The sequence below is a fragment of the Brienomyrus brachyistius genome, chromosome 16 (assembly GCF_023856365.1).
Source record: "Brienomyrus brachyistius isolate T26 chromosome 16, BBRACH_0.4, whole genome shotgun sequence".
Taxonomy (NCBI): domain Eukaryota; kingdom Metazoa; phylum Chordata; class Actinopteri; order Osteoglossiformes; family Mormyridae; genus Brienomyrus; species Brienomyrus brachyistius.
Genome location: NC_064548.1, coordinates 4581516 through 4606642, shown reverse-complemented (window position 1 = coordinate 4606642; position 25127 = coordinate 4581516). Strand labels below are relative to the sequence as shown.

The 25127-nt window shown below is 41.8% G+C and overlaps 2 protein-coding genes across 3 annotated transcripts in view; both read left to right on the top strand.

The window, feature by feature from the left end:
- Positions 1-7028, top strand: part of LOC125709638 (zinc finger protein 184-like) — a 42615-nt gene extending 35587 nt beyond the window's left edge. The window contains exon 3 of the mRNA XM_048978293.1: positions 3178-7028. Within this exon, the coding sequence (XP_048834250.1) occupies positions 3178-5845 (2668 nt within the window). The 3' untranslated portion in view covers positions 5846-7028. The remainder of the gene's footprint in view (positions 1-3177) is intronic.
- Positions 7029-7451: 423 nt separating this feature from the next.
- cenpj (centromere protein J) lies at positions 7452-22322 on the top strand. Of its 2 annotated transcripts, XM_048978272.1 has the most exons (18): positions 7478-7569; positions 7782-7841; positions 7927-8298; positions 8550-8670; positions 10945-11244; positions 11424-11595; positions 13936-14041; positions 14248-15832; positions 16271-16403; positions 18067-18232; positions 18377-18628; positions 18905-18989; positions 19140-19237; positions 19369-19473; positions 19635-19775; positions 20034-20118; positions 21738-21858; positions 21974-22322. In XM_048978272.1, the coding sequence occupies exons 3-18, from the start codon at positions 7954-7956 to the stop codon at positions 22164-22166; spliced, it is 4008 nt and encodes a 1335-aa protein (XP_048834229.1). In that variant the 5' UTR covers positions 7478-7569; positions 7782-7841; positions 7927-7953; the 3' UTR covers positions 22167-22322. The 2 variants fall into 2 exon arrangements, with proteins under 2 accessions (XP_048834230.1, XP_048834229.1); XM_048978273.1 differs by lacking the exon at positions 7782-7841 and having other exon boundaries at positions 7452-7569.
- The last annotated feature ends 2805 nt before the right edge of the window (positions 22323-25127 follow it).

Sequence of the window (25127 nt, the reverse complement as noted above, 5' to 3'; positions counted from 1 at the left end):
GCCCGCCTGTATTCAGACCACGAGACCATCCAGTTCTTCTTGCCTGATTACGTCCATCGCCTGAGTCCTGATTCTCTCTCGACCTCCAACTGTCTGACGCTCATCGCCCGATCCTCACAAGTTCTTTGACCACGGCTTCGTTTGTGATTTGGATCCTGCTTTGGCATTCGCTGGTTTCAACTAGGGCTGTGGACTATGGCTTTGATTGCTCTTGAATAAATTCCGCTATTACCCCCTTGTATCTGCGCAAGTGTCCTCCTTTGCCGGTCGTCATACCTGACAGTGGCATTTGCAGACAGGTAAATTGGTCGAAACAGCAGAGAGAGAAAATGTATATTATTTTTTCCTCCTCATTGCTCAAGAGACCATGTAACGTTTTCAAAGCATGCATGTGTTACTGTTTAGAATTTTATATTAAGCTTCAGTTTCTGTTCTGTTTCTCTTGTGCTGCGTTCATGTCATCCGCTGGTCTGTCGATTGCATTGTAATGTAATGAACTGCTTGATTATATCAAGCATCGTTAATCCCTAAATTTTCCAATCCTAACATGGAGCCCCGTTGAGTAAGGTTTTATTGTATTTAACAAGGAAGTGTCTATGTGTGTGCTACAGTGGACATACATGTATGAATGGATGAGTATACGTACAGAACAGTTAGAGAACAAGATAGGTCATGTGATTGATCTCCTCTCGCGTTTCATAAACTACCTTCGGTTAGCGAAATCCCAGCGAGGGACCATCTTTTGTGTCAATGATGCAATTTGAATCCAAAACAACTGAGCACCCCTGAGTTAGAGCGCAGTTCATTGTCAGTTCTTAGTTCACTCTCCACGCCGCTGGGTGGCGGTAATGCACCTAGTTATCGTTGGCGCCCTCTACCAGAATAAGGAGGAAGAAGTTACGTTCTGTGGTATATTATCTGCGGAAGTTTATGCGCAGAATTACTACAATACCACTTAATTCTAAGGGTACAGGCGATTCAAATGTAAAACAAATGCTTGTCAATTTTTATGGTACTGGCCGTAATTGCTTACTTACACATTTTGCCTTTATTTTTTTGTCGTGACATTGTTCTCCCATACAGTTTTTAAGAAGGGGATCACGTTCTTTATTCTAAAGGTAAATTTTGCATGTTTTTGTTATTAAATCATTTCCCGACTGCAAATGCTACATGAATATCTAAATGATTAGTTTAAGGTTAAAAATTAAGTATCAGTCCGGGAATCCGCTAGGAAATGTTTATGGTGAAGCGGACAGATTTTCAGCAGCATTATCAGTCTGAGGGCTTTTGCATTTATGCCATGAGTTACAGGAGGTGCAAAGCCGCTGCTCCAGTATCTAGCTGCGCTTTTTATTTGTAAGAACCGTACAGGGCTACACTTCGTAGACAACTGTCACGTTCCACGATATCTAAACTATTTTTATGCAGTTAATATGCGTTAGGCTATTTCCAAATTTCAGCAATTTTTAGCAAACAGAATACTGAACATGTTTAACAATTTTATATGTAATTTCCTGAGTGTTATATTTTAAAATAATTGAAATGCTTAGTTAATAAAATTATAATTCTATTTAAATATATCCTAATATTAATTGTTACATGGATATTGTGCCTTGACCATTTTAAAGGTACCTTTAAAGTTTAGCGGTAAAGATCTGTCAGAATTTAGTAAGACATTACTGGGACAAACAACTCAGCTTCTAGTGAGCGCAACGGAATTTCAAAATGTTTAATATCCACGGTCGTTGTGTTTACTGAGTAAAGATGCTTCGGATCATAAATGAGAGAATAAACCTCTTTTTTTCAATAGGAGTTCATTCTAAAAAATTACAATACGGAAGCCTGTCACTCACAATAATCAGCTCTTTCCCTGTTTGAGACCGTGTTCAATTTATTTAAGTTAAATTTGGATTGCATTCAGTATATACTTTTCTTCAGTATTTTAATAGTAATTAGTATATATTTGCATATACAGCAAAAATTGGAATGAATACCCCCAAAGTTGTACACAAATAGTTGCATTTGTATGATTTTTAATGCAACTAATGTTCACAGGAAAGATCGTGACAAGTTCCCTTTTTTAAGATCAGGGATATATTTTGGTACTAAACTGCTACTATTCTTCAAGTATCTAACTACGTTGGTCAAAAAAAAGAATAATGATGAAAACGCTAACCTTTTTCTGATTCAGCATAGGCTTCAGTGGCAGGGACTTGAACACTGCTGTGTGGGTTGATGAGTCTCTGGTGAGTGTGGGGCTCTATGTAAAATGAATCCTCCTCCATCACAGGTGAATCACAGTGTATATTCACAGCAGCTCACAGAGACTATCACAAGCAAAACAACGTACAAGGAAGAGGAGCTGAGAGAACAGCGTAGTGAGGGACTGAGCATGTTACACTTGACGCCCTGGCCTGTGAAGTGAGGAATCATGGCCTTGTGTGTTAAAAATGAATCTGATCTGGGCTGCGCCCATACAGGGGATGTTGCTGCTATGCAGAATCCCGGGACTGAGAAGATGGGATTGGGAGTTTGCCTGGAGTATCATCAAACGGAGAGAGGGACTGGTCCTGATTCAGTTTGTTCATCACAGTACAATGACTCTCAGTGCACTAATGGGGGTGAAATTACAGTCGACCAAATAAAGTCTGAATCAAGTGGAGATATAGTAGTTTCCAGTGGATTTATAGAGGAGAAATCAGAGGCACGACTAGAATGGGATTGTAAAGAGAGATCAAAAGGAGCACATCAAGAGGAGCAGCCCATTCCTTCATCTCAGAGGAAAGACATTCATACTGATTGGTTAGGCTCTTTGCAGTTTGTAAGTTCCAATAATGCATTTGATAAGAAACAGCACCAGCATCTTTACTTGAATGGAATTGATTTGAGTAATGGAAGATTTTGGACTACAAGGAGAGACAGGGATCCTTATTTGGGTGAAAAAACACACAGCTGTAATGAATGTGGAAAGATATTTACGAATATAGCTGCCTTAACAAGACACACAAAAACACATTCAACTGAAAAAAAATTCATTTGTGGACATTGTGGAAAAGGTTTCACCCATCCAGCATACTTGAAGAAACACCAGAGAGTTCACACGGGTGAAAAGCCCCATGTATGTTCGGAATGCGGACAGAGGTTTACTGTAGCAGATTCTTTAAAAGTGCACATGAGGTTTCATTCTGGTGAAAAACCATATCAGTGCACCGAATGTGGAATGAGGTTTTTTACCCGAGCAACCTACAAGAACCACATTTTAAACCATTCTGGAGAAAGACCAAATGTCTGTGGTCAATGCGGAAAGGGTTTCAAGGATGCAGCCTCTTTAAGAAGACATAGTGAAATTCATTTAGCTGAAAAACCGTACAGTTGTACTGAATGTGGAAAGGGTTTTACTCGTCTATTTCGCTTAACTACACACAAGAGAGTTCACTCTGACGATAAACCGTATAGCTGTTCTGAATGTGGAAAGAGTTTTACTCAAGCAGCAAACTTAAAGATACATATGAGAATTCATTCTGGTGAGAAGCCATACAGCTGTACCTTTTGTGAGAAAAGCTTTACACAGTCGAGCGGATTAACAGGGCACATGAAAACTCATGCAGAAAAAAAGCCAAGCATCTGTAATCATTGTGGGAAATGCTTTAAGCGTTCGTCATATTTAGAAAGGCACCTTAAAGTTCATTCTGGAGAAAAATATGTAAATAGTGTTATGGGTGTAACAGTTAAAAATGAATCTCATCTGGGGTTTTACAGCAGAGTGGATTCAGCCACGATGCATAATTTCACCATAGATGAGATTGAATCAAGACTATGTCTAAACTATGAAGAAATAAAAATGGAAAAGACTGACCCAAGCTATACTGTTGTGGCACTGCATGTTGACAAAATGAACTGTGAGTCAAATGGACGTAACCCTAACTATACTCTAGATTCTATGGAACAGGATCTTAATAATGATGCCTTGGAGTCAGCATTATATTCAAATTTTGAACACAAAACTGAGATTATGGATCCAGACAACTTTCAGCAGCAGCAAAACACTGAGGCACGGCACGTTATTGGTAACAAAATAGTAATTAACAAAATAAAATGTATTTCAGGGAGTGGAATGGAAATCTACTCCCAAGCAGTGGATATTCCTACAGTGCAAAAAAATATTGTTGATGATATAGAATCAGGAGTCAGTCAGGAATCGGAAGAAGTTAAAACTAGGATTGTTGATCCAGAAGATGTTCTGGTGGGACGGCAAATTGCTATGCAGTGCTTTGAAGGTGAAGCAGCAGACGTGAGCTCTGAATCAAGTCATGAGATGGGGGGTTTTGGACGGCTTCTAGCTAATAGTGAGATAGAGGGGTGTGTGGAGAGTCAGGAAGAGGGATCTGAAAGAGGTTTATCAACTCAAGATGCAAAACAGCCATCGTCTGACTCCCAGCAGGGTGAGAATGTCGATCATGAAGACGCCGATTGCTTGGTTTCCATGCTGCCTGGAATGATTTTACCTGAGACACAAACCATGAAACACCACCATCCCCTTAATTCCCAAATATCAGATTCAAGTGCAGGCTCTGAAAATGGACCACCTTTTTCAAGCCTTAAAGAGCACAATGCAATTTGTTTGAATGAAAAACCTCACAGTTGTAATGAGTGTGGAAAGAGTTTTGCAAAAACCACTTATTTGGCAAAACACAAAAAAACCCATTCATCTGAAAAAACACACATCTGTGATTGGTGCGGGAAAAGCTTTACTAAGCCATCGTACTTGAAAAAACACCATAGGGTTCACTTGGGGGAGAAACCTCATAGCTGTTCAGAGTGTGGCAAAAAGTTCGCAGTGGCAGATTCCTTAAAGGTTCACACAATGAGGGTTCATTCTGGTCAGAAACCGTACCATTGCCCTGAATGCGATATGAGGTTTTTCAGTCGATCATCATTCAAGACCCACGTTTCAGTTCACTCTGGTGAAAAGCCGTACACTTGTAGGGAATGTGGTAAGAGTTTTGCAAATCCCACTTACTTATCAAAACACAAAGAAACACATTTAACTGAAAAAGTATTCATCTGTGATCAGTGTGGGAAGGGGTTCACAAGTCAGTCATACTTGAGAAAGCACCAGAGGATTCACTCAGGTGAAAAACCCTATATGTGCTCTGAATGTGGACAAAGGTTTACAGTAGCAGATTCTTTAAAAGTGCACATGAGATTTCATACTGGCGAAAAACCATATCACTGCATTGAGTGTGGGATGAGGTTTTATACCCGAGCAACCTACAAGAACCATGTTTTAATTCATTCTGGAGAAAGACCAAATGTCTGTGCTCAATGTGGTAGAGGTTTTAAAAATGCAGCAGCCTTAAGAAGACATTGTCACTCCGAAAGGCCATACATTTGTAATGAATGTGGAAAGAGTTTTACCAGATCATTTCGCTTAACTGTACACAAGAGAGTTCATACAGGTGAAAAACCTTATAGCTGCTCTGAATGTGGGAAAAGTTTTAGCCAAGCTATGAACTTAAAAGTACATAAGAGAGTTCATTCTGGTGAAAAACCATACACTTGTACTCTGTGTGGAAAATGTTTTACGCAGTTAAGTGGCTTAACGGTACACATGAGGATTCATTCGGGAGAAAGACCAAACATTTGTATTCATTGCGGGAAACGTTTTAAGGCTATGTCCTACTTAAAAAGGCACCTTAAGGTTCACTCAGGAGATAAACCACATGTTTGTGCTTCCTGTGGAAAGAGGTTTGCAGACACCAGTAACTTAAAGAAACATCAGGCAACTCACTGTCACAGTGAACATTGCAGTCTAACTACAGATAATCTCTTAAAAGGACACTAAAAAGATGATAATGAAATCCAACCCACTTTAGAGAAATCATTTTCATTATTGTCAATAAAATTATTTATTGTCAATAAAATAAGAGTTTTGAGTGACACTTTAAAATTAGATTAATTTTAAAACATATAACATTATTTGTGTATACTAAATGGTATTTTGTGCAATGTAGTCATGTTCACAAAGACTTGAGGAGTATTGCTAACATGCTGGTGTGTCATTTAGCATTACAACATTACTGAAGGATGTTCATTTAACCTGCTAATGTTTCATATGGTAGTTACATGCACTTAAAATGGGCATTTTAACTTTTATGAATGATATACTTTTATATTGTTACCCTGTATTTGTTCTTCTAATGGGTAGTTTGGATAATTGTAATTATGTATTGATATGTATTTTGGAGGGTTTTGCTGCAATGTTAATTTCCCTTAATTTTATTTAGGGTTTTTCGGACAGTACGGTTATAGTGGTGTCAGATATGGGAGATTTTAAAGTGAAATATGTATTATTATTATTATTATTATTATTCATTCTGTTGTACAAATAGTTAGAAAATTCTGTGACTTTTTAGTGCCATTGCAGGAAGAAGTGACTGTCAATTTCATGCCAAACGGGTCATGTCGTGATGCATTACTTGTGAATCTGCAGTCATATGAAATATAGAGTTGCACAGCTAAGATTTTCCACTGCATTTTCTTTCACTCAAAACGCTAGTTTTCCCATAAAAATGAATACATTTCAATAACACTTGGGGAATGTTGTATTTTCGTTTTTGAACTGCCTTATGATGATGCTTTTTTTATTGCATTCTTGTCATTTAATTAAAATGAGGCTAGATTAAACGTCTTTTTAAAAATTATTTTATTTTTGGTTAGATCAATGAGTACAAACGTTACGTCACTATAAAGTACACATAACTTAGTAAGAGAATGTTAGATAAAATCTCATGTATTTTTTTCTAAATTAAGCATCTTAGTGCCAACTGATTCTGGACACTTAAATTGTCTTTCATCTTCCCTAATGGCTTATACATCCATCCAGGTCCGAGCTGGCCATTGGGAATACCGGGATATTTCCCTCTGAAACAAACCAGATGCTGTAGTGTAAAATGGTCCCGCCCCGTGTATCTCACTTCACGGTACTTTAAAGTGACATATAAAATAAACTACGTTTTCACCTTAAATTGATTTCATTTCTTGTAACATCACTATTTTTCAATCATCCCGCATTGAAACACAAGGGTATGTCGCGGTTGGAACCAGCATCGTTTCGTACCGCTTGGAAAATGTCATTGTCCCCCTACCCCAGCTTCCTGGCCTCATCAAGCCTCGCAGTCCGGCCCTGCAGCCATTTTATTTTACGCTGTTGGTCCTTTGTAAATAAGTGCCAGCATACGCGTGGCTGTTTTGTGTTTAAGAAGAACGCGGAAACACAACCTGTGACCGTACCGCTACATGACAGAAGCGTGAAAAATAATTATCGCCGTGTACATTCGAACAATTGCATTGCCTTGTTAGTGATGTAGTTCTAAACCGAACCCTAGCGAACACAAACATCCATGTTAACATTTTAAGAACTACTCTGACCATAATGCATAGCGTTAGCGCGAACTTCCTCTCTCTCGCGGGCTTTGTTTTGTTGTGGCGGTACATTTGGAAGTTTGTGTTGTCCGTTTTCAACACCAACTTTAAATACCTCCACGGCAGTTTACAGTCATGTCAGAGGTACGTGATACGTGTTATGTGAATTGCAGCCATTTATTCAGGCTTTGGTACGCCTAATTACTTAAGCTAAATATTTTGTAGTGTAGTACAATTAAGACTTAAGATCGATGCGTAATGTAGGTAACAATGGAAGTTTAGCTAATGCCACAGTTCACTTGGTGCTGGGCTTCATCTTGTTCCCATGTCACTGAGGTAGTTTTCATCATGACTAGTACAGCGAATTACAACTGAGCGGTGAAGTGTCAACTTTGTCCGTGGACCGATTTCAGAAAGTAAGCAACTTTAATTAAAGGGCCATTTGAAGTTAGAGGCTAATAATAACTGCTGCGTCTATGGTTTCTAAATCCACCTAACCAGGATTAACATCCGAGAGGGTAAGCCGTCATGTCATCTTCAGCTGGCGTGCAGCCGTCGGAAATCAGCATCCTCGCTCGCTGGATACCGAGCAGACACCGAGCCGGAGTCATTCTGAGTCCTTCTCTGGACGGAGTCGGCTCGCCGAGGGACAGTTGGGACGATTCCTTCGCCTCGCAGTTCGTCCCCCTGCCCGCGTCAAACAGCAGCAGCTGCGTAAGCCTTGATTCTCTGGTGCTGGCGGACACTGGAGACCCGGACCAGCAGGGGAAAATGAAGCTGCTGGACGCACACGGGATCGCTGTGGAGAGGGTGTGCTTGGATGCCGCTGACAGAAAGACCAGCGATTGTCCAATAGCGCAGAAACTAGAGGAAGTAACTATCCATTCTAACGAGTCTAATTTTCAACTGTCAAACTTTGTTAAAAACGTGTAGTAACCACAAATCCATATAAAACATTGTAAAAAAAAATCAGTCGTAGTCTAAGCTAGACATATGTTTTGCCTAACTATGGGATAGTATGTTTATTTAGAAAATAATTGGGTGTGTAATATGGACATGACACAAATTAGTGTGTTAAGTACATAGCCAGTTTGGTAAAAGCTCACGGTCACATTTGATTGCAGTTAAAGGAGTTGCAGAGAGCCATGCAGGAGCAGCTGAAATCCCATCGGATGGAGCAGCTCCACCAGCCACTGCCGGAGCCTCAGAGGTTCCTGGGTACAGTTGGCCAGCATAGCAGTACAGGTATGGTCACTTCTTTCACTTCTGAGTGTTCTCCTTAAGGTCAGTTATGACTTGCATATTAGTGCTCAGCAAACAAAAGTCATTTGTGCTGAGTTAAGGGTCAGTCCGTGCCAAATCAACCAATGTCCAGAAAAGTTCCATGGGCATCATTCCTGATTTTGATGAAAACTTGGTATTTTGATCCTTATAGAGAACACTGAAAATTCCCCAAGTTTTATTGAAAAATTCTGATGCAGTCCAAAGTTATGGCCCTTTCAAATTTGGGTGCCACGCCCTTTTTTGCACTCGCGAATAGCGCATATAATTTGTAAGAGTTTTCAGGAGCTCATATCTTGGTTTCTAAGCATGCTAGAGAGCTGAAAATTGCTTTCCTGGCATGCTTTTCCCTGCTCTTTCAGAATCTGGATTGGATTGACCAAAGAATATCTAAGAACTGTGAACATGGCTTCTCATTAATTCAATGATGCTACTATTAGGTTTTTCAAATTTAAGATCTGATTTAAGTATCTCTGTCTGACAGTGCTCCTTCTCATTAGATTCACATTTCAAGAGGTGTATTCTCAAAAATGACTTCTTGGCAGCTGAACGGAAAGACTTGAAAATGTCATATTTGATCCTGGGAGTTTATATTGAAGGAGTTGAGTTGAGATAGTTATATTTTCAGCATTTATAGTTCAGATATGCTTCTTTCAACTGTATAAGCTACATTCCCATCACTAACTATCTACACAGTCAACCACACAGTCCTGTGGGGGATTTCTCACCTGTGACCATTTTCAGATAGCAATATATCAAAGAATAAATGGTTATTTAGAATGAATTTGCATCTGCTTACAGTATCTTCCTCAAATAACAAAAATATAGAAGAATATTGGATGTAGGTGTGGTGGTGACCCCACAGCTGATTTTTCAGGTCCATAACTTTGAACTTTGAAGATATGATCTCCTGAAAACCCTTACAAATTATATGTTCAATTCGCGAGTGCAAAAAGGGGCGTGGCACCCAAATTTGAAAGGGCTTTGGACTGCATCAGAATTTTCAGTAAAACTTGGGGAATTTTCAGTGTTCTCTATAAGGATCAAAATACTAAGTTTTCATCAAAATCAGGAATGATGCCAAAGGAGCCCCTGGTTGATTTGGCATGGACTGACCCTTAAATAGTTAAACTTTTGTGCTCTATGCCAGGGATGTCAAACTCCAGTCCTAGGGGGCTGGAATCCTGCACATTTTTGGGTTTCCCCTCATTTAACACACCTGATTCAACTCCTTGTGCTAATCACCACACAGCTCTTGAGCTGAATCATTTGTGGTGGAACAGGGAAAGAATTAAGCTATACAGGGCTGCCTTGGAAAAGGTTCAATGTAGGGCTACAAGAATGATTCCTGGTCTTATGAGGAGAGGTTAGCTGAGCTGAATCTGTTTAGCCTCGAGCAAAGGAGACTAAGGGGGGACATGTTCCAGGTATATAAGATTCTAACAGGTCTTGATACTGTTCAGCAGAATAAGTGGCTACTTTTAATATTAGTTTAAATACTAAAACTCATGGCCATAGGTGGAAATTAGTGGGAGAACATTTTGAACTGTATTTGAGAAAATACTCCTTTACCCAGCATGTAGTTAGCGTATGGAATAGTCTTCCTGTTAGTGTAGCGCAAGCTAAAACCCTGGGTTCCTTTAAATCAGAACTAGATAAGATTTTAACAACTCTGAGCTATTAGTTAAGTTCTCCCCAAATGAGTCTGATGGGCCGAATAGCCTCCTCTCGTTGGTAAATTTCTTGTGTTCTTAAGTTTCATGGTTTCATAATTCATGAATTATAATGTTGCTGCTCTCGACCTGTACTTTAATGCCTACTACATGCTTGTATAAGTGAGAATTAGTTCCAACGTTTTTGGAATGGCTAATTAATTACAATTTCACATGTCCTAGTTTTATATGCGTATTTATATGGTGGGTTTATGAGTCAAGAGGTTTAGACATTCTGCTATTGCTGCTTGCATTCTGCCATTGTGTCATTACCTGTGTTCTTACATATGGTATCTGTTCATTGGGTATAATCATCTACATTTTCATTTTATGTCTGATAAGCTCAGCAGTGTTTATTTGGTTTTAACCTCAGCATTGTGTCATCTGTCCTTTTTAACTAAATAATGGGAAAAACATTTCCAGTAACCTCTTTAGGAATGTCTATGTTTCTTTTCAGATGTAATGCCAATTCTGTCTTTGTAGACATGATATGGACTGTCCATCGGTTGTTTTTAATGTTGTTCAGATTTTGCGGGGTCCTCATCGCTGGCAGGAGAAGGCTCTGTGACTGAGGAGCCCTCTCAGTGGGCGCTGTTGGCTGGCTGTGTTGGAATTTCCACTCCCCCGCAGACCATAAGCAATCCGCCAGCAGTCAGACCTGGATTGCCACTTTTGCCTGTCCAATCTCTTCAGTGGGATCCAAATACCGTCCCTGGTAGGGCATCCCTGGATGTTGTGGGGGAACAGGAAAGCCCCCATTCCCAACAGTACCCAGAGACAAACCTGTACTCACAAAAAGGAGAGGCAGCCTCTGATACCACCCTGGGTAGGAATATTCCTGATTTGTACATATATTAGTAACTGTAGCTTTCAACCAAAGTGCTTTTAGTGAATAAGTGTTTTGAGTATAGCCCACAATAAATTTTGGATAAGTTCACTGCTCTCCGGTACAACAGCCTGTGCGTTGTTTGGAAGGCGCTTGTAAAATCAGTCACAATTTAACAGGAGCAGATGTGTGGGAACAGAGTTACAACCGTGACCAGCATAGTGCCGACAGAAGCTACAAAAATGCTGAAAGCGATAATGATGATCGAGAATTGACAACCTCTACGAGCAACGACCAGCTCCCGAGCCCTGGCAGAGAAGATGAACAGAGTGTCCCACCCTCAGAAGACAGGTAAACACGTCAGCCTAGCGGGGCAGATATGTGGAGTTCAGGGTCTTAGGCTATTATATAATTGCCAAAAATGCCTTGTTAATGAGAGAGATCAGAGGAGGAGTCAGATCTTTTTAAAGATGAAAGTATGACTACAAGTGCAAAAAATATCAGCTCTGTACAACAGTAGTATGCAGACTGGCTTCTCCAAATGTATAACCGACCTGTGAGGCAGCTCTGGGACCAGGTGTAACCAAATATGGGCCAATGAATATGTAATAGTGACGGACCAATCCACATTTTTTTAGTTCCAATTGATTGTGATACGCAACTGCCCATTCTGATACAGATTCTGATACAAGAGCTCTATTTACTTTAATGTTTTAATATCATATACATTGAGTGACAAAAGAAGTTAAGCATCCGGAAGTAATGGTCCAAATTGGTTGTAATTTGGTATACGTGCAGAGTAGCAGTGGGTATGTAAATGATTCGATTTGCTAAGAGCTGGCATGTCTAGTCACCAGACACAGGACGCCTCGTAGATGCATTAGACAGCATTACCAGCACTTGACGGAGTTTGATAGGGGTCACATTGTGGGTTTGCATGAGGCTGGGTGGTCGTTTCGAGCAATTGCCCGGCATGTGGGGCATGCAGATGTCACAGTCGCCCGATGTTGGAACCGGGCACATAAGGGCACCCACACACGTCGTGAAGGTTCTGGTCGCTCAAGACAGACCACGCCAAGGGAGGATCATCGTATTGTGCGCCTGGCATTACAGAACCCCATGAAATCTGGGGCTGTCACGGTGACACAGGTGTTGGACTCTCTACAACACCCCGTGTCATCCCGCACCGTGTCTCAATGACTGGCACAGTATGACATCATGCTGTGGGGAGCCATAGGGTATGACATCATGCTGTGGGGAGCCATAGGGTATGACTTCAGGTCATCTCTGATAGTGATTTGGGGGGCTCTGATGGACCAGTGCTACGTCAGCGACATCCTGCATCTGCATGTCTTGCCCATCCTGAGACAGCACCCTGGTATAGTCTTTCAACAAAGCAATGCCCGTTCACACTGCATGTGTGTCTATGGACTGTCTGTGTCATGTTGAGATCCTCCTGTGGCCAGACAGGTCCCCCGATCTTTCTTGACTTTTTTTGTCACCGAGTGTATATTTATACTTTGTATATTACCGGTGTGGGGGGCGGCATGGTGGTGCAGTGGTTAGCACTGTTGCCTCACACCTCTGGGACCCGGGTTCGAATCTCCGCCTGGGTCACATGTGTGTGGAGTTTGCATGTTCTCCCCATGTCGTCGTGAGGTTTCCTCCGGGTACTCCGGTTTCCCCCCACAGTCCAAAAACATGTTGAGGCTAATTGGACTTGTTAAATTGCCCGTAGGAATGCATGTGAGAGTGAATGGTGTGTGAGTGTGCCCTGCGATGGGCTGGCCCCCCATCCTGGGTTGTTCCCAGCCTCGTGCCCATTGCTTCCGGGATAGGCTCCGGACCCCCCGCGACCCAGTAGGATAAGCGGTTTGGAAAATGGATGGATGGATGGATATTACCGATGTTTTTAAGCTAGTAAATTCAAATGAAAAAATGTATGGCAAAAAATCTTTAATTAGGCTACTAGAAATATACACAACGGACTGTTAAGCCTCATTTGTACATGTTGAATTAAGTGTTTTTAAGCCATTTTGCGGTTCAATTTGAATATCTCCCAAGCGAGGATACGCATGTGATGAATGCATAAAATGCCCCACAATTTTTCTCCCCCTGGCAACAGAACACTTTGTTCTGATAGCAGTCCCTCATATATCACAAGCTGTGGCAAATGTGCAAAACAGCCCAAGCCAGTGACTCCCAAATCATCCATTGCTTTTCTCATGTTACTCGTGCTGTCTTGCACAATTGCATACACTTTGTTTAGTGGGATTTTCCACTAAACACTACTTCCACCTCTCAAAACCTTTACAAAGATTGCAAATCACCATGCTGCTATTTGTTGTAAAAAGCATAAAATGCTTCCAGATCGTCACCCTCTTATCTAATATTCTTATGCTCCTCCTACTGCAGAGGGTATGCGCATGATGTCACAGATGTCAAATGTCACGCGAATGATTGTTCAAACAGATTTAACACAAAACAGGAGCTATGTTTTTACATACTGCCAAAAACTACATCGGAATTGGATCAATCATGTATGGCTGATACCCGATGCATCAGATGGGTCTGGATTGGTGCTGATACTGATATCAGAATCAGTGCATCTCTAGTATGTTATACTGCTTTAGCAGGTTAGCAGCTGCCAGCTGGTTTGTAATTTTGCTTCTACTCGCTGAAATGGCATAGGCCCATCAAACCAGGGGTTGGGAGCAAGAAGCAGACCTTTGAGGAGCTTCTAGAAGAGCAACTGCAGCTGGAGGAGCAGAGGATGAAGGCTTTCCGGCTGGGGCAGGTCTGTACTTGTGTTAAGTTTGCTTCACTGGAATTAGACCAGCAGTGAACCTCATGCAGGTAAACAGGCTTTATCCAGCATTCTTAATGGACATGTATCCCAATCCAGTTTGTGTTGTCACCATGTATTAAGATGATCTGAACAGTTTGTAGTATGAATAATTCGTGAATAAGTTATTTGCTGTTTTTCCCTGTTTGTTTCCCTAGACTACAGTGGAAGTAAAAGCCCCCCCAAAGAGAACCTTTCTACGGCGGGGAGAGGGCCTTGCTCGCTTCACTAGGGGAAAAGCTGCCCTTCCAAAAAGGAGAGATAAAGATGCTGTCATCCACATGTCCCCCAAGTCCAGCACTTCCAATGATACAGGACCCAGCAGAAACATTCAGAAAAACAAAGTTTCCCAGCGCCCTGCCATCCAGCGCAAGACTACTGTCCTGAACAAGGAGAACCGCCCAGAACACCAGCCTGTGGGCCAAGAACCCAGAAGACCGCAGACCAAGGGTGCTGTCCAACCACAAACCAAGGTCCTCGGCAGAAATCAAAGGCAGAATATAGGGGCTCCAGATTTGGGGAGGTCTAAGGCTGGGGAAACACTAGAGCGAAATGGAAAAGAGACGACTAGCAGTGGATTGCAAGGCAGAAGGCTAGTTCCGCTTTCTCGTCCACCGACGTCAAAGGCTGTGCTGGTAACAAAGTACGTGAGTGGGGAGGAGATAAGTGGAGTCCAGAGGCAGATGCAGATGAGGCCTACGCCAGTAGCACCCCAACCCCCACCAGAGCACTCCTTTGAGCTGTCCTTCCAGGAGAAGCTGGAGCGCTGGGCCTCGGAGAAGCTGCAGGAGAATGCGGAGCTGGGTGAGTTTGAGCTGCTGGAACAGGCTGCTGAGGAGCTGTCCTTCTCCAGCAATTCCTCCTTCGTCATGAAGGTGCTGCAGCTCGACCGCCAGAACAGCAGAGGAGGCCACCATAACCGCAGGCTATCCTCTACTCCTATCAAGAGCCTAGAAAGAAGGCAGTCTGCTGAAAAAGGATGTCGCCCACCCATTTGCACGGGTGCAGCCAGGCTAAAGCCTGGAGGCCCTCAGCCTGGAACGGCAGGGCAGAAGAAGAGTGATAACCTGAAAGTGAAGGAGGCGCAGGCCGCGACAAACACGGCTGCCACCAGAGCATCGAGTCACAGTAGCTTGGAATTTGGGGACCCAGATGACACTGTCCGGGAGGTAGAAGTAGCCCCAGCTGAGCTAGCATTGCATGGACATCTCTGCTTTCCTGTACCTTCTGCTGCCCTATATGACAGGATGTCCTACCAGGACAGAGACATCGATTTAAACCACAGTAAAGGAAAGGAGAGCTGTGAGGTTGAATTCAGTCAGCATGCAGGTACAATCCTCACTGAGAATGGAGAGACTAGGACTGCAGATCACATTGTGTTTGACGATGACGACACGTGGAATGATGTGGAGGATGCTGGAGACTTGGAGGAAGAGGAAGAGACTGCTGGAGATGATGAAGATGGTGATGATGATGATGATGATGAAACCAGAATGGGAGATTCAGACCATGTCAGCATAGAAGCTATAAGCCATGTCCCATCGGATGGGGCACTTAAAAGGAAGGTTGCTGCTGTGAAGGGGGAGGACCGGGGTTTGTACCCCAAAGAGGGAGACCAGGTTTCATCCCCTCCCCCGACTTCCCAGCTGGTAGCTAAACTGTTCCCGTCTGTAAAGCCCAAGGTGAAGCTTGGCCCAGCAGCAGCTGTGGAGCCTCCAAAGGCTGTGGCTGAGCAGGTGGCAGGTGAGGCATCATGCCATGGATTGGCCATATCTGTGAATCATTATAGTCAGGTCTATGGAAAAACCCAAGCAATTATTGTGCTGTTAATGGGCAAATAAGTTAATGGGAAATGTTTAAAGGAAACTGTCATACTGAGCAGCAGCAAGGTCAAACCCCTGGTACCTTTTAAGTACAGTTTGACCTAAGATTATTCATTTCAATACTAATTTTCTTCAGTCCAGAAAGAAAAATGTTTCAGAATAATTCATAAATAAGGTTTGTGTATATTTTCAATGAAAACAGCAGTATTGAGTATAACATGCTCGCTCCTTTCCAGTTCTGATGACTGTTGCCTATGAGCAATTTGGGGGCCCTCTCTATGCACTTCCCCCATTGCCCGCATGTCCATCATATCTCTTTGACTTGCCTCTTAATGTATGCATTCCTGTCCCCATGTAGGGCCTAATCCCTTGTCACGACAGCTGAGGGAACGTCTGGTTGAGCTGGAGACTGAGATCGAGCGCTTTAAGGAAGAGAATGCTAAGCTGGCCCACCTGAAGCAGCAGAGGGAGGCTGGCTTGGAGGCGCTTAGGTGAGCATTGTTCATGATGTGGAGATACTTAGGCATGTGGGCTTTGGGGTAGACGGAGGCCTTGGCCTGTGGTGCAGGATGACATTCACTATGGACACAGACACATAGGCAGTGTCTGTATATGTAGCACAGGATAAGATGGGATGCAACATGACAATAGCCAGAGCTGGGTTGGTTCCAAGGCCAAGAGAATCTGTAGATTGTGACTCTCCTGGACAATTCATAGTCTGTCACTGTCAGAAATTCAAAATCAGCCGCCATAAAACAATATTACATTGTATATAAGAGAGTGGCAGTGTGTAGCTCTGTGGATTAGGACTCTGTGCCTGATCAGAAGGTCGCCAGGTCAAGTCCCCGGCTTGTCAGATTGATTTCACCATTGGACCCTTCAGCAAGACCCTTAATCTTAAATGCTTGTAGAACTGGCTGCCCCTGCATTCTCAGTTGTATGTCACTTTGCATAAAAGCTTCTGCTAAATAACTAAAAACAAACGCAGAACATCTGAGGAATGGAAAGAACGCAACTGACTCGCTAATCTGCAACATATTCTGTGGTCTAATTGCACCAATTGTTATACGTTTGGGTCTGCATGTGTCAAAACTGCAATGATCTGGCATCCCATCAAGGGTGTATTCCTGCTTTGTACCCAGTGCTTCCTGGGATTAGGCATGTCTGATAACTACTTTTGTTGGACAACATATTGTCCAGAAATAATTGTGATAAGTGATATTATTTTCCTTCTAAGATAATTTTTTACCACTGATATAGTGATAACATAATAGCATAATAATGCAGCTACACCCTTCTAAAAAGCAATGACATTTTAATTCTTACAAGTACAGTGGAACTGGAAAAAATAAATATCCTAAATAAATAAAACATACATAAAAATCACACAACCAAAAAGAAACATAAAATGTACTCTTAGGCTCTGTTAACAGAAACTGTATTGTATATTAAACATTTGGTACAGGGGTATAGAGAGTCATTTGTTCCTTAACAGGCATTACACTGCCTGGCCAGGTTTGTGAAGGCCAATATCAAGGTCAGAAAAAAGTGATTGAGGTTATATCTATGTATTGTGCGATAAGTCAGTATGATAATAATCGTGACAGGCCTACCTGGGATAGGATCTGACCTGACATGGATGGAAGGATGGATAAGGGCTGAATTATACTTGAGGTCCACAATGAATACGCGCACGCATCATGGCCACCACGCGTTTTCTGCCATCATTCCACACGTCGTAGGTGTATGGAACGCAAAACAGGTCAAAAGCACGTAAAAACATGTGCTGTCAACGTATATTCTACGTGTGAAAAATCAATGTGTAGAATAAACATTAAGAACACGTTAACTACGTGTTGTTAGTGTATCACTAACATGTATTCTACATGTTAAAATTCATGTGTTTTTGACCTGTTTGGTGTTCCATACTGCTTGCGTTCCATGCGCCTTGCATGAAGTATATCGCGGCCCTAACACCGTATTGATTAGATATGCACTGTATATATATTGTCTTTGGTCTGGTGAGGTTGCTTGGTGGATTGGGCAGTATACATACCCCGATTGTATGTGCTGAGATCTTTCCGGTAGCTCTACCCACAACGGAGTCTCCTTCGATGTCAGAAAAATAAACGTCAGTGTGTGGATGCGTGACAGGAAGGACGTGGTGGCCTTTGAGCAGAGGAAAGCGAAGGAGCTAGCTGACCTAGAGGAGGTGAAGAAAGGGGAGGCGCAGAAGCTGCAGCGAGAGCGGAAGGTGTTTGAAAGACACGCTTCTGCCGCCAGAGCCATGCCTGACAAGAAGGAGCGCGAGGAGATCCAGGTGAGACACTTACATTGTTCTTCAGACATCTCTGGAGTGAAACTGTGGAAGACCTTATCATTTAATGATAAAACATTAACATTTTATGCGCTTGCTCTTGCTTGCTTGGTACCTGTCCCATCTTGACCCGACCTGCTCCCCCAGGCCTTGAAGCAGCAGCTGAGCTCCCTGCAGGACGAGCTCCGGCGCCGAGAGGCCCGCTGGTCCAACACTCACAGCCGTCTCCGGAAGCAACTGGAGACTGTCAGCGCGGAGAATGCCGCCCTGCGGGATGAGGTCCGGGTTCTGGAGAAGTTGCGAGTAGCGACCTGGAAGAAGGCGGAAGGGGAGAAGGAGAAAAGCACAGTGCAGACTAGTGAAAGCTTCCAGGCTAGCTCTAGGAGGTCCAAATCTGACGTGAGTCAGCTTGTATTTGTATTATTGCTAGTATTAATACTTTTTCAGCTGTATACATTTTTTTTTTGTCAATTTTTCGTTTGCTCTGTTGAATGACCTTTGTCAGTGAGGTTGGGTGATCTGCTTGACACTGCTGATATTCGTAAAATAAGTCTAATGGACATTTCAATACTATGACAAACTTTATTTCAAGGTTGGCCAAGGGTTTGTTTCCTTTCTGCTTAGCAGGTTTGTGAGTTTTAAATAGTATTTCTTTGTGTATCTTCTGGTGTTAAGAGTCCCACAGGTACGACATGTGACACTACATTACTGCCCTCATCCACTAGGGGGAGCGTACAGGGCCATAATCCTCCTGGCACAGGTATTTTCATGAGACTTTATTTACAGTTTTTATTAAGTTTGGTATATTTTCAGTTGAGTGTGACTTTTGTAAAATTATAATGAGAAGGAGTTCTTCCCTCTCAAGATGTCTGTTGTTAAACCTGTTTTGATTTGGTCTTTATTATTACAGGTAAACCCTCTGTCCACTGGGCAGAAGGGAAAAAAGCCTCGGATCTTGGCAGAGGGACTGTGGTGGAGAATTCAGTGTCACCTGATTGTCTCCCTCGTGTGAGTAGATGAACCAGCTGGAGCTGAACTGCTTAGATTTGCAGATAATGAGTTTGGAAGTGGCAGTCATTACTCGGGTAGGTATTGTTGGAGTTCTGCTTTAAACCGAAGCTTGTCTCCGCTTTGTACAGAACTCTGGAGCATTGGTAAGGGAACGCTGTGGGGATGAGAATGAAGAAGATCGGAGACAGGATGAAGTGGAAAGCCAGGAGACAATTACCCACCCTGATGGAAAGGTAAGAAAAGTACAGGTATGGAGTAGGTCATCGGTGAGTCTGCTGTTATACTGGGTCTTGCCTAACTGACCATAAATGTTTGTGTAAGTAATCACCTGAAGCTACTGCTCAGAATAAAGGTGATTCCCCGTGCTAAGAGGGCGTGTGTCCCTGTCCCTCAGATAGAGCATGTGCTTCGCTGGGGGGGACGACTTATACTTTTCCCGAATGGAACCCGTAAAGAAGTATCAGCTGATGGACGAACAGTGAAGATCACCTTCTTCAATGGGGATGTCAAGCAGGTCACAGATGACCAGCAGGTGGTGAGGAGTCTTGGCGTCTGGACCCTGTTCTGGTTTCGCATGTCTATGACATTAAATCCTAAAAGCTTGAACTTTACTTTCAGCAATGTGATTTTTTTACGATTGCCAGCTTTCCATCCTAAGAATGAAAGTGTGAATCAAGGATTAATTGTGCATGGCTTCTAATATACTTAATTTTCCTGAATTCCGATGCCTTCATGTAATTCTGGTTTAGTCAGCGATGAATGCTAAGTTGATCCTGGATCTCAATGTGTTCAGATTTACTACTATGCAGAGGCCCAAACCACTCACACCACATACCCAGATGGCATGGAGGTGCTAAGGTTCCCCAATAACCAAATTGGTGAGTAGACCTACCCAAGTATACATTTAAGTGGAATATTTTATATAAATTTAAGGTTTTTTTTTTTCCATGAATTGATGCAATCCACCAAGAACTTGAAAGGAAAAATGTGTGTGGAGTTTTTGTAAATTAGTAAATTAAACTTCAGTGCATTTTGGTCTAATTATATAAAATCCAACATAAGTTTTTATTTGTTTCCTACATTTTACGACAGCCTGTTTTAATTTCTTTTCTTCCTAGTTTGCTACATTTATGCTGCTGAATATTATACTTGAGAGATTCAAACTATATGCTCAAGAGTATAGGAGCGCTCCACTCGCCCGGCTATAAAGTTTCAAATTATGCATTTTTACTAAGACTAGAGTCTTAAGCCCTGTTCAGACAGGATTAATTTTACATATGGAGGTTCAGTATGTGGCTGATAAAGTGTTTTGTTTGGCCTGGATAAGAAGCCTGTGTAATTTCCCAAATTACAGAGATGAAATGAAATGTCTAGAAAGCAAATAGCAGAATTTTCATTTTTGGGTGACCTATCACTTTAACATACTAATCAAACAAAATATAAACAGAACTTTTTACTCCCGACCATACAGTATCTTACAAATTGGTGTATTCCGTAGTGTTGCACTGGTCTGCACCTGCAGAAAACCTTGACGCAGAAGAAGCTGCAGGTGTAGGTTATTAGGCATTTATGCTAGAAAACTTGGTACCCATTCAAGCTGCGTTTTTAGCATATAAATGCTGCTTCTGCCTTGAATATGAGATGACAGCTCACACTGGACCGCTGTTACTGAAAGAAGTCCATGTTTGCTGAAATACAGAAGGAGATTCACTCCTGAATTTGTACTGTGGAGGCTTGTAATGATTACAGACGTGGCACATTCGGACTGGATTGAAATTATGGACCTCATGGTTAATTGGTTCATTTACATTACGTCCCCAGGTAACTAATCCCGTCCAATTGGAGCTTTAGAAATTCATTGTATCCTTCCATTCATCGGTTTTCTGTAACCACTTATTCAGCCAGGAAACACCTGGCACAATGTGTACTGTAATGGCTAAACGATTATGAACAGTTGCAATGTTGATACTAGGCCTGAGTGGTATAATGGTAATACAGTAAACAGTGGTATTTTGAAATTTTGGCGCTAAAATTAGCAAGGATCCCCCTCCCCCCCCCCACACACACACACACATTTGGATAGAATACTCTTGCTTTTAAATGAGTTCTGTATACCACAGTATAAAGTACAATCTAAAGCATGTATCTAAATATGGTGCACTCGGCAGATCTTTGCTTCTATACCACAGAGATTCTGTACACTGCGCAGAGTTATTGCAACTGTGACTTAAAAAATACCTTTTTCTTTTTTTTATTTAAATAAAGCTTTTGCCCTTTCTTTTAAACCCAGTTTAGGCCCAACTAATCGATTCTTTGCAGCCCTAAATTGGACATTGAATAATATTTCTGATCACAGCATAAGTTGACTTTGGTGGTAAATTGTGAGGCTGTATCCAAGAGATTGTGCTGTGTGCACATTGTCTGTAACCACATAGACTCTCAATGGTTAATCTGTATATGCATCAATAAAAAAAACTCTTCTTCCCCCTTTTAACAGAAAAGCATTTTCCAGATGGTCGAAAGGAAATCACTTTTCCCGATCAGACAGTGAAGAACCTGTTTCCGGATGGGAAGGAGGAGAGCATATTCCCTGACGGAACCGTCATAGAAGCAGAACCGTAAGTTGCCTTTTAGTATTTTGGTCAGTGAACTTTGGCAACTACTACAATGACATGATGACATAAGTGGTGAATAGACAGCAATGATAATGCTCCCCCCACCCCACCCATTCAGGGATGGTTCCAAGGTCATCCGGTTTAACAACGGGCAGCGGGAGGTACACACAGCCGCGTTCAAGCGGAGAGAGTACCCAGATGGCACAGCCAAGACCATTTATGCAGACGGCCGTCAGGAAACCAGCTATCCCACAGGCCGGCTGCGCGTCAAGGATAAAGACGGACACGTCGTCATGGATACCATGACATAGACCCTAGCCCGTTCTGCACGTGATTGGATTCGCCTCCCCTTGGAGTGGTCTTTGTGGAAAATGTGTGTGTATATCTACCTTTTTTATAATTATGTGTACATAACAAATATTAAATTATTTAGTGTACATTGTGTAAAATAAAAACTTTGAACAATGTGCGGAGTTTTCTAATATTGCTGAATGCATGTGAACTTTCTGTTTGTAGGTGATCCCATTTATTTTAGTACATACAGTACTGTGCAAAAGTCTTAGGCAGGCAAAGAAAATGATGTTTAGATTATCCTCGTGTTGGTGTAAAACTATGATATGATGCCTGTCAAAGTGTGTCAGCTTCGCCATTTCAGAACCTCTGCTAAAATCATCGTAGTATTTGCAGCGACCGTCCAGTGCAGCCATGTATTTTTTGACTTGCCCGCTAGCACAACTCATACAGCTAGTCAATCTGTCACTGACTTTTTAAACCAATATACAGTATTTAATTATTTAATTGAGTTTTTGGTGAAATTTAACAAAATCATGGAACGGCTGAGGTGCCCCTGAGGAGAAGTTTGGGAACTGAAGCGGTGTTCATCTAGCCATCAAACTAGATATCAGTAACTTTTTAGAAAACAGAAGAAATTATTACTAGTTTTTATTGTGTTACTCTTAATTTGCACATGTTCTAATGTTAAATTGTGTTTTTTGTTCTAAGTCAAAGTAAACAGCTTCAAACATTTCTTTGGACTGCCTAAGAGTTTGCACAGTGCTGTACATTTATGTAAATTTTTAAAGAATTCCTGGACAGTTGTTCATGAGCTGAGAAACTCAGGAAACTGACGTTGGCTCTTTTTTTAAAGCGTCTTTACGAAACTCAATACTATGACACAGAATTTACAGTATATTGCAGTGACAGGGAAGTAAAAGTTTAGGCTGAGTGCTGATATGAAGCAAGGTGACACCTTGAATGTTTCAACGCAGCAATCACACTAGAAGTTGCTGGTTGTTCAGGGTATAATCTGGGTATTATTGATTTATGAAACAATTTTGTTTTCTACCAGTAGGTGGCACTTTATCTTCATGGCAAACAACAGCTTTACTAGGGCAGTGATTGTTACGGGTCACATTTAAAAATATATAATCCCCGCCAAGAAACCCAATGAAATAAGAACTCTCTATAATATGCTGCCAAGATAAGCAAATATTCATACTGCGGAATGAAAATCCAGCAGTTGTGTTGTCGAGGCGTAGTTGAGCCGTTAAAAATGTACAGGCTACACATGCTGTACTTGGAAATCAAAGTAGTCACATTAATCAAACACATTTGTTCAATCGGCTGTTTCTGAGCTGGAACTGCTGCCGTTGTCTTGTAGTGCTGAATCGTGGCTGCAGACCATAGGCATCGTAATATGAGAAAGGAATGAAAGGCACACTAACGTGAATTGTTCTCTGAATGTTTTATTCTTTAAACAGCGGTTATATATGAAAATGAAGTCGATTGTTTTCAGTTGAACTGTACTGTGAAGTTTTATATACTATATGTTTGTCTGTATTAAAACTTTCTGCGGTCACAGAGTAACCCATAGGGGATGAAATTATAGTACAAATAATTATTAATGCCTTGCTGCCTCTGTTCACTTGTTTGTATTTAGGACAGCATTCATGGTAAATAAATTGCATTTATGTAGCACTTTTTTACTCTTACGAGTACTCAAAGTGCTTTACATTTTATGCCTCACATTCACACACCAGTGGCAGAGGCTGCCATGCAAAGCGCCAACCTGCACACCGGGAGCAATGTGGGGTTCAGTGTCTTGCTCTAGGACACCAAAGATATTCATTAATGGTTACATCTAAATATTTGAGGGCTTATGTGTATGTGACTACATCATTGCAATCTACTTCTATTGCACAAGATTTTCTGCATATTTGGTATAACGTTTATACATTCAGTATGATTTATGGATGTATGATAACGTTGTTAAAGTGCTCCTGAAATAACTAGTACATTTATTCATTGAATAAAAATTACGTGCTTTTTATGGAAAAATGTATATAAATAATATACATACCCACATTTTCTGTTTTGTTTTTGACATTTTTTTCATTGTGATTTTTGTTTCCACTATCGTTTCACCACCTCTTTTGAGGAGATGTCAGCCCAGCACAGGTGCTTTGGCATATTGCTTCCAGCTCATAGGAGCAGCAGAGTAGTCAGTGAGTAATGAGGTCGCCATGAAGCACATCCTCGTGGACCTAATTCTAGGTCAAGCCATGGATAAGCCCCGGGCAGCCGGAGAGCAAACTGTACCACACCACTATTTGTATTTTATTTTGTAGGTGTTTCCATCCAAGACAGCATACAAGTGAGAATCACGGGTCAGGCAGTGTTCCTGGACTGACAACTGTGGTTTGAGGCCTTGCATAACGGCCCAGCGGTGGCGTACTCTCCCAGTCGTGAGATTTGAGAAGTCAACCTTCCGGTCCCAAGCATAGAATCCTGATTTAAAGGTAACACCCTTGGTGAAGTGAAACGCAATGCTTGATCAGAAGCGACAGTTTGGCAAAGGCATGGAGGGGGGTAGATGCAGTAACGAGAGCCTTAGGTTACAAGCAAGAACGTTTCCCTGCAGCTTTGCGGGTTACCGGCTGGCGGACAAACTTTGCAAGGTTATGTTGCGACAGAGTTAGTGGGATACACCCAGATAAGTGCAAGTACACATATTTTAACAGTGTATCAAATATATGACTGCTAAAAGATACATATTTGCCTCTACAATTATGACTTGAATAAATCATCCCTATGTCTTATTTTTGTCTTCAGATATTGCCTGTGGAGAATCAGCAGGGTTTATCCTTAAACATTTTAACATATGAAAGACCCAGTGGATCTTGTGTCTGTTAACATTTGCTGTATGACAAGCTAAAATTATATCCATATGAAATGTATTATAACAGCAGTTTATTGAGAAGCGAATACGTGAA

Bases quoted from the DNA above. Each gene is read 5' to 3' on its own strand.
- cenpj (XM_048978273.1), top strand. From the start codon at position 7,954: ATGTCATCTTCAGCTGGCGTGCAGCCGTCGGAAATCAGCATCCTCGCT. The intron at 16,404-18,066 runs GTGAGCATTGTT...GATGCGTGACAG, and splicing joins GCTGGCTTGGAGGCGCTTAG to GAAGGACGTGGTGGCCTTTG. The intron at 18,990-19,139 runs GTATTTTCATGA...TTATTATTACAG, and splicing joins CCATAATCCTCCTGGCACAG to GTAAACCCTCTGTCCACTGG.